The sequence below is a fragment of the Papaver somniferum genome, unplaced genomic scaffold (genome assembly GCF_003573695.1).
Source record: "Papaver somniferum cultivar HN1 unplaced genomic scaffold, ASM357369v1 unplaced-scaffold_10, whole genome shotgun sequence".
Classification (NCBI taxonomy): Eukaryota; Viridiplantae; Streptophyta; class Magnoliopsida; order Ranunculales; family Papaveraceae; genus Papaver; species Papaver somniferum.
In genome coordinates this window covers 13,527,775-13,545,376 of record NW_020618825.1, presented here as the reverse complement: position 1 = coordinate 13,545,376, position 17,602 = coordinate 13,527,775, and the positions used below count along the sequence as shown (strand labels likewise).

At 36.7% G+C, this 17,602-nt stretch overlaps 3 protein-coding genes and 1 long non-coding RNA gene across 4 annotated transcripts; all 4 read right to left on the bottom strand.

Moving 5' to 3' along the window:
* Positions 1–1,109: 1,109 nt before the first annotated feature.
* Positions 1,110–2,882, bottom strand: LOC113326645. The gene is made up of 2 exons (XR_003348440.1): positions 2,615–2,882; positions 1,110–1,816 (listed from the first exon to the last, which is right to left on the bottom strand). It is a non-coding gene; the product is annotated as an uncharacterized LOC113326645 (long non-coding RNA).
* A 1,863-nt stretch (positions 2,883–4,745) lies between these two features.
* Positions 4,746–5,604, bottom strand: LOC113326958 (auxin-binding protein ABP19a-like). Its single transcript, XM_026574612.1, has one exon. The coding sequence runs from the start codon at positions 5,544–5,546 to the stop codon at positions 4,917–4,919; it is 630 nt and encodes a 209-aa protein (XP_026430397.1). The 5' UTR covers positions 5,547–5,604; the 3' UTR covers positions 4,746–4,916.
* Positions 5,605–6,764: 1,160 nt separating this feature from the next.
* Positions 6,765–7,756, bottom strand: LOC113326898 (auxin-binding protein ABP19a-like). The gene has a single exon (XM_026574564.1). The coding sequence runs from the start codon at positions 7,690–7,692 to the stop codon at positions 7,063–7,065; it is 630 nt and encodes a 209-aa protein (XP_026430349.1). The 5' UTR covers positions 7,693–7,756; the 3' UTR covers positions 6,765–7,062.
* A 2,438-nt stretch (positions 7,757–10,194) lies between these two features.
* LOC113326546 (F-box/LRR-repeat protein 15-like) lies at positions 10,195–15,710 on the bottom strand. The gene is made up of 16 exons (XM_026574254.1): positions 14,995–15,710; positions 14,616–14,838; positions 14,397–14,529; positions 13,992–14,091; positions 13,705–13,902; positions 13,336–13,606; positions 13,037–13,224; positions 12,856–12,955; positions 12,587–12,757; positions 12,347–12,499; positions 12,050–12,210; positions 11,764–11,962; positions 11,194–11,651; positions 11,013–11,076; positions 10,757–10,843; positions 10,195–10,637 (listed from the first exon to the last, which is right to left on the bottom strand). The coding sequence occupies exons 1-16, from the start codon at positions 15,441–15,443 to the stop codon at positions 10,554–10,556; spliced, it is 3,039 nt and encodes a 1,012-aa protein (XP_026430039.1). The 5' UTR covers positions 15,444–15,710; the 3' UTR covers positions 10,195–10,553.
* Between the last annotated feature and the right edge of the window lie 1,892 nt (positions 15,711–17,602).

Below are 17,602 nucleotides of genomic sequence, written 5' to 3'. Positions count from 1 at the left end.
TATTGAATCCCACCACACAAAAAAGAATAACATTCACCAACAACCACCACAACCGCAACAACACCGCCACCACCACCCACCACCAGTCCAGGACCAAACACAAACCACCACCATTATTATCCATATTAATTCAATCAGAAGTTTTTAAAAATCTAAAATTAGTTTCAGAAATTTCAGATCTGAAAAAATCAATCAATTGAACTTTCGATTGACTTACTTGTTCAATCGTTTATGAAGAGGAATTTTTCAAATTATGAATCTCATAAATTTTTCTCTTTGATTTAAAGTAAATTAAATCTTCGATTTAGGTTTTTCATGTTATATCAATCTAAATCAAGTTAAACCTAATATATATTTTCTAATTGGTTTGTTGATGATTCTGTGGTTGCGGTGGTGGAGGTTGAATATCATTGGAATCGATTGTTGTTGATTGTGAGAAGATGATGATGGTGGTGATGGAGATGGTGGTGGTGGTTGTGGTACTGGTGTTGGTGATGATATTGTTGGTTATGACGTCGACCGAGATTTGGTGGTAGCGGTGGAGATGGTGGTGGAGCGTTTCATTTAGTTTTCTCTAGATGTTTGAAGAGACGGAATTGAAGGTTAAAAGAGGTAGGGTATATGTGGAAAGAAGAAAAAAGGTTAATGGATCCCTAATGGGCTTTAGATTGGGAGGGGTATATTTATTATATCATAAGGGTAATTGTGAAGCCCGTCAAAACAAGGGACATTTATAATTACCACTTTTTTTAATTCGACTAGGGACTATAACAGCTGTGGACTCTTTTATAATAGTAGGAAATACCTAATAGTCCTAGAAATAATATATTAGGATGAGTCTAGTCCAGTTGACTCAGTCAACTGTCTGTTTAGTCTTTTTTGGAAATATAAATTATAATTTGGTCCTAGAAATAATGGTTTGGTCCTATGGTGATTTCATGGATGATGTAATTGTCATCTTGTAGTGGCAGAAATACCCTTTTAGATTAGGACCATATATATAGGAAAAGTAAAGAAAAAAGAAATCATTTTCAGATTTACTTTCTCTCACCTTTTTTTTCTTTCCAGATCTAGTCTTTTCTCTTTTTTTTTTCTTTTCTGCTGCTGTATAGAATCAATGAAGATATGTATTTTTCTAGGGTTTTTAATTTACATAGATGATGTGAAACAAAAAACATTTGAAGATGATGTAAACAAGAAACATAGATCTTGTTGTTTTGCTATTGAAGATGAACTCGTTATGTTTTTTCTTTCTTTGTTTCTGCTGCTGTATGATGAAGATGATGATGGTGAATACTTACAAGATCTGTTGTTGTTGTTGTTGTTGCTGCTGGTTAAGATGATGAACACGATAACGATGATGAAAACGAACTCGGTTTTTGAAGACGACGATGATGGAAGATGATGTTGCTGTTGGTGTTTGAAGACGATGGAAGATGGTGTTGCTGGTGGTGTTTGAAGACGACGATGTTGCTTCTGCTTTTGAAGACGTCGAAGAAGAGGAAGATGATGATGATGATGTTGTTCATTTTTACAAATGAACTCTAGTTTATATAGGTTTTTATCAGGAGTTCATTTCTAGAATGAACTCTGGTTTATATAGTTTTTTATCAGGAGTTCATTCTCTTTCTCATACTTGATTGACCAGTTCACCTTGCTTTTATTACCCCCTACCCCTGGATCGGAGTAACATCGAGTGTGATATCAAAACTTGAGTAATCGACTGCAAGGTGTCCTTCAATGACTGTGTAAGTTATTGACATATTTTTATGGTTCACTGCAGTTATCCTGTCCTTCGTCCTGACAGAAGACGTGCCTTTGGCCATGCATAAAGATCGATTAACAATTAGTGAATATTCAAGAAGGATAAATCTTGGATCCCGGCGCCAAATACCGGAAGAGACAGAATTTTTGGTGGGGCCCAAGCCCACCTCTATTGTCTTCCTGGCCCCAAGGGATGTGTGTGTGGCGGGATTTCTCATGAGGGAATGCTTTGTCAGTGTAGCATTCCCCGATAAAATCTCTATTTCTAAGCAAAAGGTTTATCAGGGTCTTTTTCACTAAAAAAAAGAAATAAAATAAAAAAGTTCATACGTAAAAATAAATAAATATTGATAATATAAGATTAAATTCATGAATAGAAAACACCAAGGAACAAAAATATACATGTAGCACACGTACTCTTTACTAATTATCACAAGTCAGTCTGAGTTATTTGAGTATGTGCATGTATATTATAACCGAAAAAGTTAATGGTAGACCAAATTTCATAGTCCAATTATGGACCAATAATATTTAACCATCCAACAAAATTGTGTGGGTCCCACTAACACCTTAAAACCCCATCTTATTAGATCCTATGGTGGAGGAGAGGTAGACCAAATTGGTCAACCTCTAATGATTCATGCCTAGGAAGGTCGTATTATAACTTGGACAAGACAATATATACCCATGCATGTTCTGCTTCCATGGGAGAAACACATATTTTATTTTATTTTTGGGAGTAACACTTGTTGGAAAAGGCTATATAGCCTCCCAATATATGAATATCGCATAGACACCATATTGGGTCGATGATGTAATACGCAAACGAATTAAGATATTCACTACGTACCTAATACGTAGTCCCAAACAAAAATACTACCCAATCGAATTTCACCATCTTCCGGGAGAACCTGACACTTATCAGCATGACTCTGGAACGTATTTTGGAAGATTAGGTGCATCACGAGTCATCATGGTGTATAACTTATCAGCATGACTCTCAAGTATAAGTTCACCTTGAAGCTTATGAATTTGAGCCATTACTATTTGTTGCTTCTTGCGAAGGAAAAACCTAGAAATTAAGATATAGAGATGGTCTGATCTGATGGTTTACTTAATATCTGTAGGTTGGTGAAGAGAGAAGATGTTATGGTAGTTTATATAGCCCAAGAGAATTTGTTCTTGTTTCTTTGGTTTGCTCAAAAATGGAACCTCAGGATACAAGTGCTCAACGAATTTTCCCATTTAATAAATGGATGGACAATTATTAACAGAATGGTTCTTGCACTACCTGAGATTAGATGGTAAATTCGGATTCCCTTCTGCTTTTTCTTTTAAATATATTTTTAGGGTTTGGACTGTTGTCGCTAATGTTGAAGATTAGTCCACATTACTTATCTTCCAAGACTAGGCTCCTTATAAGCGTGAATGCCACTCTACTCATCACCAATTGGTATTAATTTGGAAGCCCAAGTGCTAGTAGTATGTGATCCTGATCCGCACCAATCGTTTTTTTTTTTTTTTTTATTCCTTATCAGTTAAATCTGGCGGCGTTTCTTGATGCATATAAACTATTATGGATCATATATGAACCATGTCAAGAAAACCATTTCTTCTTCATTTTTAATGCATACAGGCATTGTTCGATGAATGCATGACAACATGCAAGTATGCAACCATGTTTCTTCAGTAAGGTTTTCATATTTTTAAAAGTTATAGGCCCAGAATTAGTTTCTCCTCTACCAAGTTAAGTTCATTGTCAAAAGGCCCAGTTAGTGTGATGATTCTTGAACTGCATTTTTGAATTTTCACAGTTGATGTTGTGCTTGTATTCAATCAGATTAGTATATCTAGTAATCTGCATTATATTTATTATGAGCTAGAGATGTTAGTGTAAACTTGACCCACAGCCATGAAACTACATTACACCTCCAATCCATGTTACGTGTTACTTGTCTTCAAAGAATAAAGTGTCCGTGTCACACCTTATTTGCAAGTTGGTTGCCAATTCATGTGAACAAGCTTCATTCAATCCAGCCAGTCGTTCATCTTTTCTGTTGGCACTTCTTTGTTCTTGTTCTTACTTGTTGCAGCTATACATGACAATGACCACCATTTAATATCTCGTATTCAATTGGTTCATATCTAGCGCGAGATTTTTTCCTCCTGTAGTGGGGAAAGGTTAATTTGGACGGTACCATTTAATGAGTTCAACCAAAATCATCATTTCAACATTGTCAAAAGCAGGTACTTTATGGCGCAAGAACCCTTCACCATAGCAGTAAAAGATATCAGCCGAAATGAGGCTTTGCCCAATGCCCATATTTTTACCACTGTTCGTGGTATTTGAATGTTGCATGTAGACGTGTTTTGACCTCATATATCCATACTATGCACCATCCTTTGGAGTTATACCACCCTATATGCATGGAGATGCATCGATGGGTGTGTAATTCCATATTCTCAATAATTAAGGTATTGTATGCAACAAACCAACAACCTAGTAAAAGTGTTCTTACATGCCTTTTCATGAAATGAAAAGCAAAACTACAAAAGAGTGAAGTTGTTTTGGGTTGTAGTTGTAGATGTAGGGACAATGCCATGACATGACATGACATAACAAGCAGAACATGAAGACTTCAATTTGCAACATTCCATTCTACTTGCAACATTGCAACTTAACTCTTAACTTGAATGAATTTCAACCATATGGTAGGATACTGCAGGATAAGATCATGATCTGTTCATTTTTCATTCTACCCTTTCAATATCAATCTGTTTCTCTCCATCTCTCTATCCAATCATATATGCATTCTTAACTATAGTAGTAATTCTAAAATCCCGAAACCGAAATTAGACTAAAGAAACTTAATTAGAGACTTAATTTGGTTGATTTTTTGGTGTATGATTTGTGTTCATGAAGTTTATAGATTTGTTAACATAGAAAGGCGACCAAGAAGAACTTAATTAGCAGTGCCAAGTACCGAAAGAAACATGCATTCCATTGAGAGAAATTAAAAGACATAACAACTTGAGTTACATAAGTAGTTGACAATAAAGTTCATAACCATTACATAAATTGAATCATCGTTGATTAGCGAAGAACGAACCAACAATTAAGCAAACGAACAGATAAAACAAACAATCATTGATTAATTGGTACCACCAAGAACACCCTTGAGTGCCTTAATTGTTTTCGGATCAAGGAAAGTAGTTTTTGCGACCAAATCGGTAGGCAAGTCATTAGCAAAGAATGCGAAATCAGTAATTTGAAGACCTGGCTCTGGGTCACTGAAACTCACAAGAGCTATTGAGTTAATACCTCTAGCATTAATTTGGAAATGCAACAAACCCTTAGGGAAAATCATTGTATCTCCCTTCTTAAGTGTTTTCAGGTAAACTTTGCTAGCAGATGAAACAAAACCACCAACAATCGAACCTTGTACGACTACCAAAACCTCGTTTGCAGCAGGGTGAGTGTGCATTGGAATAACACCATTAGGGGCTAAGTCCAACCTAGCCATGGATATCCCTAACCCGTTTAAACCTGGGAATTGTTCAACAAATGCCGGTGTGACTGCAGCATTAATGATACTCGTCGTGTTTCCGGCAACACCAAGGCCAGAAAACACGAAATCATCGACAGTTACTTTAGCAGCAGGCTTGCAAGGGTATCCGGAAGGAGTTGGAGCCGATTTTATGTCACCGACGCAGAAATCTGCGGCCGAGCAGTAGGAGAAGAGAAGAGAGACTAGGAAGACAGAAGAAAGTGTTTTCATCATGATGATAATGAAATGGAATTGGAGTGCTGAATTAGCTGGGTGAATATTTGTAAGAGACTGTTAGGTCTATATATAGGAATTCCATGCATGAGGAAATGGACCAAATGGTTAGCTCAAGGCAATAATTCGCTGGATATTAAAACTAGGCTTTTAGTTTTGTTATTATGGCAGTAGATGACAAATCCCTCCTTTTAAAATTTACTTACATTTTGTTTAGGAGTGTACTAGACTATTAGGTCCAGAATTTGAGTGCATGTTTAGGATATTCTTATGTTTTAGGATTGAGATAAAATTCGTCTCTTTTAACCAGTGAGGAATTTTTATTACGCAACGGCGAAGCCAGGATTTTTGGCAGAGGGGTCAAAATTAAAATCTATTATGTGGAGGCAGATAAATGACAGTCACAAGTTTAAGGTAATTATGCTCTTAGATAAGCTTAGGCCTTGGAGAACATGTTAGCAAATAGAAGCAACTGACTCCACTTTTCATACGTAAACAAGATCCCAGTACAGGAAAATCAACTTTGTAGCTCTTAAATATACCAGTTACCTCAATTCGCAATGTCATTTCCATTATAGATTTTTACTCTTTTTCTTTCTTAGTATTTTTTCTTTTTTTTTTTTTTTGCCAAGTACAATAGTTTATTAAATCAAAAAACGTAATTTATTTATTTTTCTTAGTAAATTCTTTAGGAGCTTCATTCAATGGAATTGTCAAAACTTTGAGAATTCGCCTACTCATTTCAGTTGAGGTCTTTACCTTTACAATTTCAGTAACAAAATATCTGTAACCATTTTCTCTTCATGATAAACCTTTGATGCATTCTTGTCCTTAAAATAAAACTGCAAATGTTATACATTCTAGTTCCTTCACACAAATGAATTTTAGCCGCATAGACACACTGGATAAGATTTTCTCTCATTCTTTTGCATTCTAGCCTTCTGTTCATTCATCTCAACCATCTCTTATCAAAACCAAAACATAATTAAGCACAATCATTTGTGATTAGAAACTACTTGTATGTATCAACTATCAAGGCCGCTTGCTAATATCGTCAAGTAGCCGTAAGTTCACTAGTAGTAGTGCTTGCAGTTTGGAGTTTGGTATGTTGAAAGAAATAATGGCTTTAAGAATCAAACTCAACTTCGTTAACTTATAAGGTAACCGATGTGCAGCGCGGAAAAAATCATATTGATATACAACACATTGGCTAAAGAAGAAAATGAATGAGCAATGTCGAATACAGATAACAACCACATTAATCAAAAGAAATCAAAATGGAACAAACCACTTGACAACTTGAGTTACATCAGAAGCAAATGACAATACAATCAACACATAAATTAAACCACCACTTTGATGGAGTACAAGGATAAAACTTAGCTCACACTACTAATAGATAATTACCCTCAACGCAACATATTAGGTAAGAAGCAAGCCTAAAGGATACAAAAAAGAAAGAACAAACAATCTCCTAAAACCATTCACCGAGCCGTAACTCTAGATCCTTCATTGATTAATTGGTACCACCAAGAACACCCTTGAGTGTCTTAATTGTCTTTGCATCAAGGAAAGTAGTTTTGGCGACCAAATCGGTAGGCAAGTCATTAGCAAACAATGCAAAATCAGTAATCTGAAGACCTGGCTCGGGGTCACTGAAACTCACAAGAGCTACGGCGGAGCTTTTAGCAGCGTTCAGTTGGAAATGCAATAAACCCTGTGGGAAAATCATAGACTGTCCCTTTGTAAGTGTTTTTAGGTAAACCTTGTTTGCCCCAGATGAAACAAAACCAGCACAGATTGTGCCTGACAAAACTACCAAAACTTCATTTGCACCAGGGTGAGTGTGCATTGGAATGACACCACCAGCGGCAATGTCTAATCTAGCCAAGGATATCCCCAATCCGTTTAAGCCAGGGAATTGCTCAACGAATCCTGGAGTGACTGCAGCACTGATGATGTTAGAGGTGTTACCAGCAACACCAAGGCCAGAGAACACGAAATCATCGACAGTTACTTTAGCAGCAGGCTTGCAAGGGTATCCAGAAGGAGTTAAAGCTGATTTGATGTCACCGACGCAGAAATCTGCAGCCGAGCAGTAGGAGAAAAGGAGAGAAGATAGGAAAAGGAAATAAAACATCTTCATTATGCTAAGATTGTGAGAATGACTAGAATATTAGACTTGGTGAGTGTTTGTTATGGTTTTCTAAGGGTGCATATATATAGAAAAACCGTGCATGAGGATTGGTAAACCAGAGCCAATAATTTGTCTAGCCAGGATAGATAGAAAGCCCCATGCAGGATGAAGTTCACGTGAATGGTTATCTCTGAGAGTCCGTTAGATATTTCAGAAGAGACAATATGGGTGTCTTGTTTGTTTCTGTTGCAATATCTAGAGTTTATCAACAAGAAAATGATTTTTAATTAAGGTTTTGGATTTCATAATCTCCTGATTGATTCCAAAAGGCTTCTTTCAAATAAAGACTATGTACAAGTCTGCCAAATTGAGTCATATGTTGATATGAAACTGTGAATTATAATGTAATTATGATGCAGGGAGCAGGAGGCAAAGACAGTCAAAAAGAAAAGAAAAAAAAACACACCAGAATGGCCGATGTCACTGTAGTACAATTGTAAGGTTATCTGGTGACGAAACACCAAAGATTTCGGTTCGAAGCTCGTTGGCACCAAATTCTTTATCGATTAAAAAAAAACGCAGAACAGTTGCAGCTCTTATAAGAACAATTTGTTACAACCTATGTGCACCATTCTACTAACAACTTCATTTTTTTTTTGTCTCTAAGACGTCGTGCTCGTAATTAGACAGATAACGTTGTAATATTGATAGTACCGTCTTAGATGCTATAGTTTGTCACACTGTGTCTCAAGTTAACTATGTTAGAAACTGGATCCAATTAGGCTAAAAAATCTTGTTGAAAGTCATTATCATAAGATTTGGGCAATAAAAAGATATCAAGATATCAGCATACAGTGGTCCATAGGAGCACATGGGGATGAAGGAAAGACAGAGATGGTGAGAGATCTAAAAAGAGAGAGGGCATAAGAAGACATCTGACAGCTAAAAGGTGTCTCTGCAAGTCTTAGCTAACTATTAGAGATGGTAGTAACCATGTAAATTTGTGTGGTGCTGTAGAGATACCCTTTCTTCCAGGTTTCATAGATTGTATACGACCCATTAATATGAACCAAAACTGCATTGCTGTTGGATTAAATACCAAAAGCATGAAAAGGTATCCAGTGACTCGTGATCCAAATCTAACTCGCCATCTGACTCGTTCGTAGTCAGGTTCAGCTTGTTTGTTTTTTCCTTATTCGAGTGTCTGATTTGAGATCTGATTGGGCTCTTACATTTGACTCGGGGCTATTTAAGGCAAGTATCATTTTATACCTGACCCGTTGGGCATTTATCTGACTCAATTCAAAAAATGAAAGATTATAACTATACTAATTGCTAATAGTTTTTTGAGGCAGACGTAATGAGTCAGATACAGATGTACAACTTATGTGTAATGAGTTGAAGTTAGATCCAGATAAGTCGAGAGTCGAGAGTCAAAAAAAAAAAAAAAATCATGTTAGTTTTGCAAATGCATAGAAAACCCTAGACCACACTGGAGTAACATTACGCTCGACCGGTAAATTAAACATGTTTTCCCCCTCTTTTTCTGCTCAAAGCCACTGGAAAGTTTTCTATACAGACACTATCTAACCCATTAACTAATAGGGTACTCCTGAGACCAAGATTATCAGTAACATTGCTTAGCCAAAACGAAGAAGATAATCCTAAAGAAAGTTGATAATGGTGGTGTTTGTAGTTTCTGTTGTCTTGACAGTAAGGTGGGATAGCTCAGGATAAGGTGGAAGTGCCTAGTAGCCAATTACAGCCCTAGTTTGTGTGTCACAACACTCAAAACCAAGAACCTTATCTCAATTGTAATATCCCTTGAATATACTCCAAGGCAACCCATTGCGAAAAGTGGAATACAAACCAGATATGAATTTAATTAGCCCCACATCTTTTAATATGCACACCACTTGAGCTCCTTCCACATTACTCAAAGATTCATCCGCTACAACCCAAACCTCAGGTCAGTGTCACGGTTAACATGATTATTTCGACTCCATTACTGCCTGAAAAACAGGAAACCAAGGTAACAATCATAGTCGGACACTCAAGGCTCCAGCACAAACAGAGTTGAGGAGTCTAGAATGTCCGACTTAAAGAAAACTTTACTTCACTGTAACGTCAAGACCTTGTAAGATCCACGAGGACTAGATAGACCTTCTAAACCAGAATGTTAAAGGTCCTGCTTTCATCCTCTAAGCTTTACCCTACAAACCAGTAGACCACTACTACGCTAGAAAGAGGTCAGCTCGGGGTTAGGACTCGACAAAAATTCATGTCATACCATGGCTTTCATCCTCTAAATTTTATGTTACAGACCGTAACTACAGTTTAACCACTGCATTTCTACCTATTGAGACAAAAAGGCACAATCAATGAGAAATTTCTTACCAGTACTTCGTGTCAGATTTCCAAGAAACCGCTAGTAGTCTGCAGCACAAAGAAAATGCGTTTTTATAGAGACATTGTCTAGACAGCAAAAAGAACCAGTACAACTACCAAAAATTCACTCTGAAATCAAAATTGACATTTAAAATAAAACTCCCACGTTTATAACAAACAACATAATAAGATTCACAGAAACAATAACTAGGGTTTTATTGTCGTCATATCAAAGGAGGGGAGCTGATTTACTACACCAATTCACTCCTCAATATCTCTGGATTTAACGAGCACAACAACTGAGAGGTAAAACAACAGAACATATAAAGTCATGTATGTACATTGCAATTGCATCAAACAACAATGGGATTGGTAAAGTTGAATTCATGGCGGAGGAGAGAGAATGTTGACAGGAACACGCCTCCATACAGACAGGGGAAAGACCGGGGAAGGCAGAATTAATTGGGTGTGCTGCCATTATTTCATGGAGGAGCTGGGAGACTACTAAAGATACGCTTCAGACTTGGACATACCAATCGGATCTGCGTCATGCGCTCTGGGTGAATCTATACAGATATGCAAAAAAATTAAAATTTGACCAAGATCGGGTTTAACTGTACTTAATATTACGATCGAAGCAAAAATGATTAAGGTAAACCCACAAAGATTTCAGTCTCACTTTTACCTTCGGACAGAAGCGGACATCCAAAGTTTCCAGCACGTTGCAGTGTGAAACTGCAGCTTCAACTGCTTCTTCAGAAATGCTGCAAGACTATGTATCCACCCAGAGATGGCAAAAGAAAGAGAGAGATTAGAAATTTACAACCAAGCAGAAAAGAATAACACACCGCTATACATTACCCCCAACATCAAATGACACATCACCTACAAACTAGATAATCTAATACTTCATAAGCATCTACAAAGAAAGAGATGCATACCTGAAGGAATAGGCTTGTCAATCTGGGACATTGGAGCTTAAGGATTTCTAGGGATAAACAATTGCTGAAAAAGGAACAAGCAAAGTGGAATACAGCTTAGAACACACCCAGGTGATAATGATGGCAGATTAGAACAGATATTAGCTACAACTGATACAGTGCGAGCAAATAAGGCTAGTACCTTAAATTGAGAAAGCTCAGGTTGAAACAAGCAACATCAACTTCCTTGAGATTTGAAGACAGAGAAAGATTTAGAGATGACAAATGAAAACATCGTGCAATTTCAGGAATAACTACTTTCTTGATATTGGAGCAACCAACACAGTTGAGATTCTGTAATAAACGGTCAGGCTCTTCAGTAGGTCGCTCATTCTCCGCAAATGATGGGAAATTGGCTCTTGATAATTCAGAAAGAGGGCCACCACATGAAGAGCCCCAATTAAGGTCATGCATATTGTTGCAACCGTTCACGCTAATATGAGTGAGATGTGTACAGCAAGAAAGAAGCTCCTCTATGGCAGACTGGCAGATACTACCATATGAGAGGTCCAACTCTCTGAGGGATGGAAGAGCACCATCTTTATAAAGAGCCTCTAAAGAGGAGTCTTCTAAATACTTGCAAGCCTGCAACTTCAATACCTATAGACGAAGAAAAAACGGGATCACTGTTACAACTGCTTTAATATATGACGTGATATTCTATAGAACAACAACTAAAGACACGGGGGAAGGGATCAAAGCTGAAAGCTACCTTCAATTGCAAGCAGGAATCGAAAACAGGTTGCAAGTTCAACAAGAAAGTATAGGATAAATCAAGGAACGTCAAATGTGATAGCCAACGCAAAGAAGAGAGGCCATCAGGACCAATTGTTTGGCAGGACATCAAAATCATTGTCTGGATAAGAGGGCATGCAGCAGTTGTGGCAGACAAGCAATCATCTTTAAGTTGGCTGCGTTATATAATAACAGATATTAGATTGAGCACAGCACCATAATGAAAGAACAAAAGGAAATAAAGAGAAACGAAAGAGCATTACCCACAAAAAGAAGCATCTAAAGTTATCAGACGGGGACAATGAATGGATGCTTCGGATAAAACACCACATCCCTTCAATTCTAACAACACCATAAGAGGTGCTGCAATGTCAAGTGCCTCTAATTTAGGGCATATGCCTAAATTAAGAGACCGGAGACCAACCTACAACAACAAACAAACAAAAAAAATCTGGTCCATTAGTAGATTCTAGATGGGCGGTGAGAATAGCATAAAGAGATATCGGATACGTAATACACATTGTTGAAAGAAGACAAATCAGGAAATCAATTTCACTTACAGGGCAAAATGATGCTCGCTCAAGATGATCACAGCCATCTAAATGAACTTGTTCAAGGTAAGGGCATTTGAGTTCAAGAGAGGTCATGCCTCGGCAACCAACAAGAGAAAGGGAAACTAGAGAAGTACTGCTCAATTTTACTGCAGTTAGACTCTGTAAAAAAATTAAAGCTATGTTCAGCAAGTACCAAAAAACGACCAGTAAACATGTTAAGATCATTATCTAGTAGTTTACACAAACCTCGCAGTTGTCGAGGATCAGTGACTTGAGCACCGGGCAACCACCCTCATCACTAAAAACTTCACAAACAGAATTCGTCAAAGCTTCGCAATCAGTAAGGTCCACTTCTTGCAAACAATTGCATTTCAACACCAGAGTTTTCAGGCTTTCCTGCTTTTGCAGCACCAACTTCTGCACAACCAGAAAACCACAACCTGTGAGTCCTAACTTTCTAGGGGTTAGTAAGAGGAGAACATAATAAATATATGATAGCTTTCACTCAGCCAAACCTGAAGTGAGTTTGACGTAATGTTTATGCGATGAAGAGCGGCGCAATTAGAAATGGTAATAGATGAAAGCAGAGGTGTTTGTAAACTCAAATCAGCAAATCTGCAGGGGAAAATGGATGATCAGGAAGAGAACAGAAAAGAACCTAGATGACGATGGAGGAGACGGAAATAAGAATCTTACTTCCGGCAATGCACTAGTCTGATAGTATGCAAGTGAGGTAGGTATAATGACACTGCTGTCAATAATCCACAATTATCAAGTTCCAACACCTCCAGCAGAGAACTAAAAGCTATGGCAGTCATCGAAGCCGAAGTTATCCCCTCACAATTGACAAGCTTAAGTACGGTCAACATTGGCATTCTTACAGACTTCACACACAAGACAACAAAAGTAAAAAAAAAAAAATTAGACATTACACTCAGCGGAGAGAGAAAAAATCTAAATGGACATAATAACAGCACAAGAAAGGGAATACTAACCTCGAGAGAGATGTTTGGGCAGTAGGATGCATTGAGAACATGAAGATTGGCACAAGCTTGCGCAATTTCACGAAGAGTTTCGTCACTAACACATGAACAGTTTGACATATCCAAGGATGTCAGCAGAGGACATGATGTAACTGCTGCACGTATTCCAGCATCAGAAAGCTTGTGGCAAGAGCCTATATCTAGTTCTTGTAACTGAGGGCAATTAAGCATCCCATGTGCCATGTTTGTACGTTTCAGCGACAAGGTCTCGAGGTGGGGGCACCTGAAAGGTATAGATTTTCAATGCCAAAGTTAGATCCTACTGCTTCACATAATGAGTTCTATTTAAAAAAAACTCAAAACGTGAAATCAATACTTCACCTAACAGAAATACGAAGCACGCGACACTTTATAATTTGAAGATGTCGCAATTTCTCATTGTTCACAGGTATCTCTTGGACACCATTGCCAAGAGCAGCGTCATTAATACTCAAGGTTCTCAAAGAAATACAGTTATCCAAGGATTGGAAAAAAGCATCGCCCAGCTGTCCTTTACCCAATATCAACGTCTCGAGTTTTCTAAAGAAGATCAAGCAGATACTAATTCAATATGATGATCCAAATAATAAGCGAGTATAAAGAACCAAGAAAAGAAACACAACTTTCACCTGAGAGAAGCCATCGCTGTCAAGGCAAGAGAGTTAATTGAAGGAGTACCATAGAGATTCACTTCAATGGCTTTTGGATAACGGCGACACATATCCGCAACTGCCAATTAAAAAATAACCTAGTAAGCCATAAGTATTTTACCACCTAAGTGATTGCCCCTAATAACTCTCTTCAGATAATCATGAAAAGTACAGTATGTACAAGCATATATGCGAGGGTTTCCATAGTCTTACGAGATTTCTAAGTTTTATACGTAATAACTAAAACTAAATCAAAAAATAAAAATATGAAATTGCAGAAAATTTCTATTTCAGTATTAAGCATAGTAATGGTATGTCTTACGTCTTATGTTAACGCAGATGCAATAGTGTAATTTGCTTAATCAAAATAAACTGAAGACTCACACTGCGGCTCAGTTATACTCCTGTCTTCAAAATTCAAATGCTTCCAGAAATCCTCATGTCCACTAGCCGACCGCCATTGTCGACACACTCCAGCAGCTCGACAGAGATTAGTATGATCCAAGAAAGAGAACACCTACACATCAAACAAACACAACATGAGCTCAAAACTCAACAAAATCAATATAAACATAAAAACTGCACAATCCCTGCACATCATACCATGTGCAACAAGTCATCCGTAAGGTCCATCCTAACAAGAAATTCCTCTGCTATTGGTTCCTCACCGTCATTCTCCCCATTTACAGAATCAACAAGGTTCCGAGCACCAACATTTTCCGATATCACATTCATATAGAAATAATTGCTTTGAGATGGATACGCAAGAGACCCATGAGCTCCACCAGCCGATGTTGAAGCATCCCCAATAGCATACCGACACTCCCTACAAAACCAAACACAACAATCCAATAAACCCCCAAACACCAAAATATCAAACTCCACAAAATACATCCACAATCCTATAAACCCCCAAAAATCAATCTCTACAAAATAAAACAACTCAAAGCATGCAATTTGAAGCACATTGTAAACAACTTACAGAGAACTAGTATTCACTTTAGCCCTTTTGAAATGAGAATCCCGTTCGATATCAACTCGTTCTCTCTCGGCACCTCCTGTAGAATTATCCGCATCAATCGAACCTCTATTAACACCAGCACCACCACCACCACCACTAGAAGAAGACGCTGATGACGACGCCGCAAAGCGATCGTAACTCCTCGGACCACCAGAAATTCTGTATCTCATTGATTCTAAAGCCCCTGCAGAAACCAAATCTCGTTCTCTTCTAGCTCTATCCTCCAAATCCCTAATCCATTGTCTCTCAACAGAACGTTCTCTCGCTAATTGCTGTTCATAATCAGACTCCTCCTCCTCCTCTTCCTCCTCACTCTCTGAATCAGAATTATTATCTGAATCTCTCTCGGAATTACTCATCTTTTCTCCTACACTCTTCGAATTAAAACCAAAACAACAACAAAATCTCATACAACAAGTACAAACCCAAATTTTAACATCACCAGATCAAGATCCCCTTAAAAACCCTAGTTTTTTCAACACATTTCCCGACAAGAACATTCAAGGAATCAAAACCCTAACTTTTGAACATGAAATTTGGGGATTTTTGTGTGGAAATGATTAGGAAGATGAGACTTACATGGATCTGATGAGAAATTAGGGCTTTATTTTCTTCTTCCTGGAGAGAAATCTCGCATCGGCGGACTGATTTTTTGGAAAGATGATAATAACAGTGATGAAGAGACGAAAAATGAAATGAAAATTTCGGTTTTATATTTATTATTAAGGGGGGTGGAAAAAAAAAAAGAAAACAAACCACTGCAAATATTTTACACTGTTTTATTTACTTTACTTTTGAGACTTTAATGTGATATTTTGCAATTCTATTTTTATTTTTTTGGTTGCTTTTCAAATGTTTGTGTTATTTTGGAAAGAAATTCTAGATATTGGTGATAATTTGTTACTATTTATGCACTGGCATGGGTGATACCATTTGAACCATTATTAGTGAGGGTGATACGGTCTGAACGATAGAATAGTCATGATATGTTAATATTTGTTTGTCTTACATGTAGTGGTATTAGTCTCCGATAATAATGATATTTTCTTGATGAAACATGTGGATATATTTGTATAAAGATGAAAATTTTATTCTTTTCGTTTCAAAATAATAGGCTGGTTTCATATGTAATTTGTAAATAAAACCAAACTTTTTTTTTTGAAGACAGAGATAGTATTATATATGATGTGGATTATTATATTTTAAGGAGTTGATCGATGCATAACTTTCTTTTTATTTTTGATAATCTTGACATACGAAGGGAACAACTAGAGCTTAACAATTCTGGAGTAAGATTTTCCCATAACATGATCTCTTAAACAGTCAACAATGGTGGAGCTTAACAACAGTTTACAGTTTTCTCGCATGGGAATACATGTATAGTGTGTTGTAGTAGTATTTTTTTATCTAACCGCGTTATTAACCACATTTGAGTAATATGATTAGCATTTAATCAATTCACATAATTTAGGAATTTGTGTTGCCACAAGATCAAAAATGCTGGAACAACGTGCGAGCAAACAATTTCCTTATAAGTTGGGAAAGCTTATTACTGCCTGTCACATAGTTATGTATTCACTAACGCTAATTTATACTACCTCTGCTCCTAAATGGGATGTACTATCATTTTTTATTTTAGCATAAAAATAGTTCAAATTGGAAAAAAACAAAAATAATTATTTTTCAAGAACGTAGGGAATATGTTAAATTCAGACTAGTATTTGCCTAATCAAAAATCTTAAACATTATTCTCAATATACATAGTAAATTAGTGGAAAAGAAAATTACTTTCCAAATGAATAAGGAAAATGTTTACACTAATGTTACTACCTTCAGGGCACAATTTTCATGTGTTCAGATCACTTGCAAACATTTACATTGTAACGGCAAGGCACATTTGTCCGAATTCAAACATTTGCATTGTAACGGCCACCCGACATTTGTCAGAATGCAAGCATTTGCATTACAATTTTAATTTCTCTGGTTTCATCGAAAGTGTAACTGAAAATCAGGTGATAAAATTACTGAAATACCCTTAGTGTGGTATGTTTTGGATATTCTATATCTGGTATATACTTATGTCGATGTTAACCTTTATCTTTTAGCATTGGAATATCTTGGAAGAACATATGTCTATTTACTGATCAGGCTATATTGAGATCAACGGTGATGATCTTTCTAACAGGTTTTACACTAGAATTGGTTTCTAGGTCGAGCATTTGGCAATTAAGATTAGTCATAAATGAGAAAATCTTAAGCATTTAATTTGATGATAAACAGGGCTGCATGACATGATCCAGAAGTTAAAACCAAATTAGATATGAGGCTGTTTGGTAACCATTATTTTAATGGATTATCAGCCCATAATCCATTATATAGATTATAATGGATTTTATATTATAATAATTGCTTATTTTAATCATAATTGAAAAAATCAATTATTTCCATAAAAAGAAAAAAGTTGTTTTCAAAATTTATTATAATCAATTATTTTTTCTAAGAAACTCAAATTGAATTTTTCCTTCGTATTTTCTCTAAACTATCAAGAGAAAGACAAGAAAACAACATA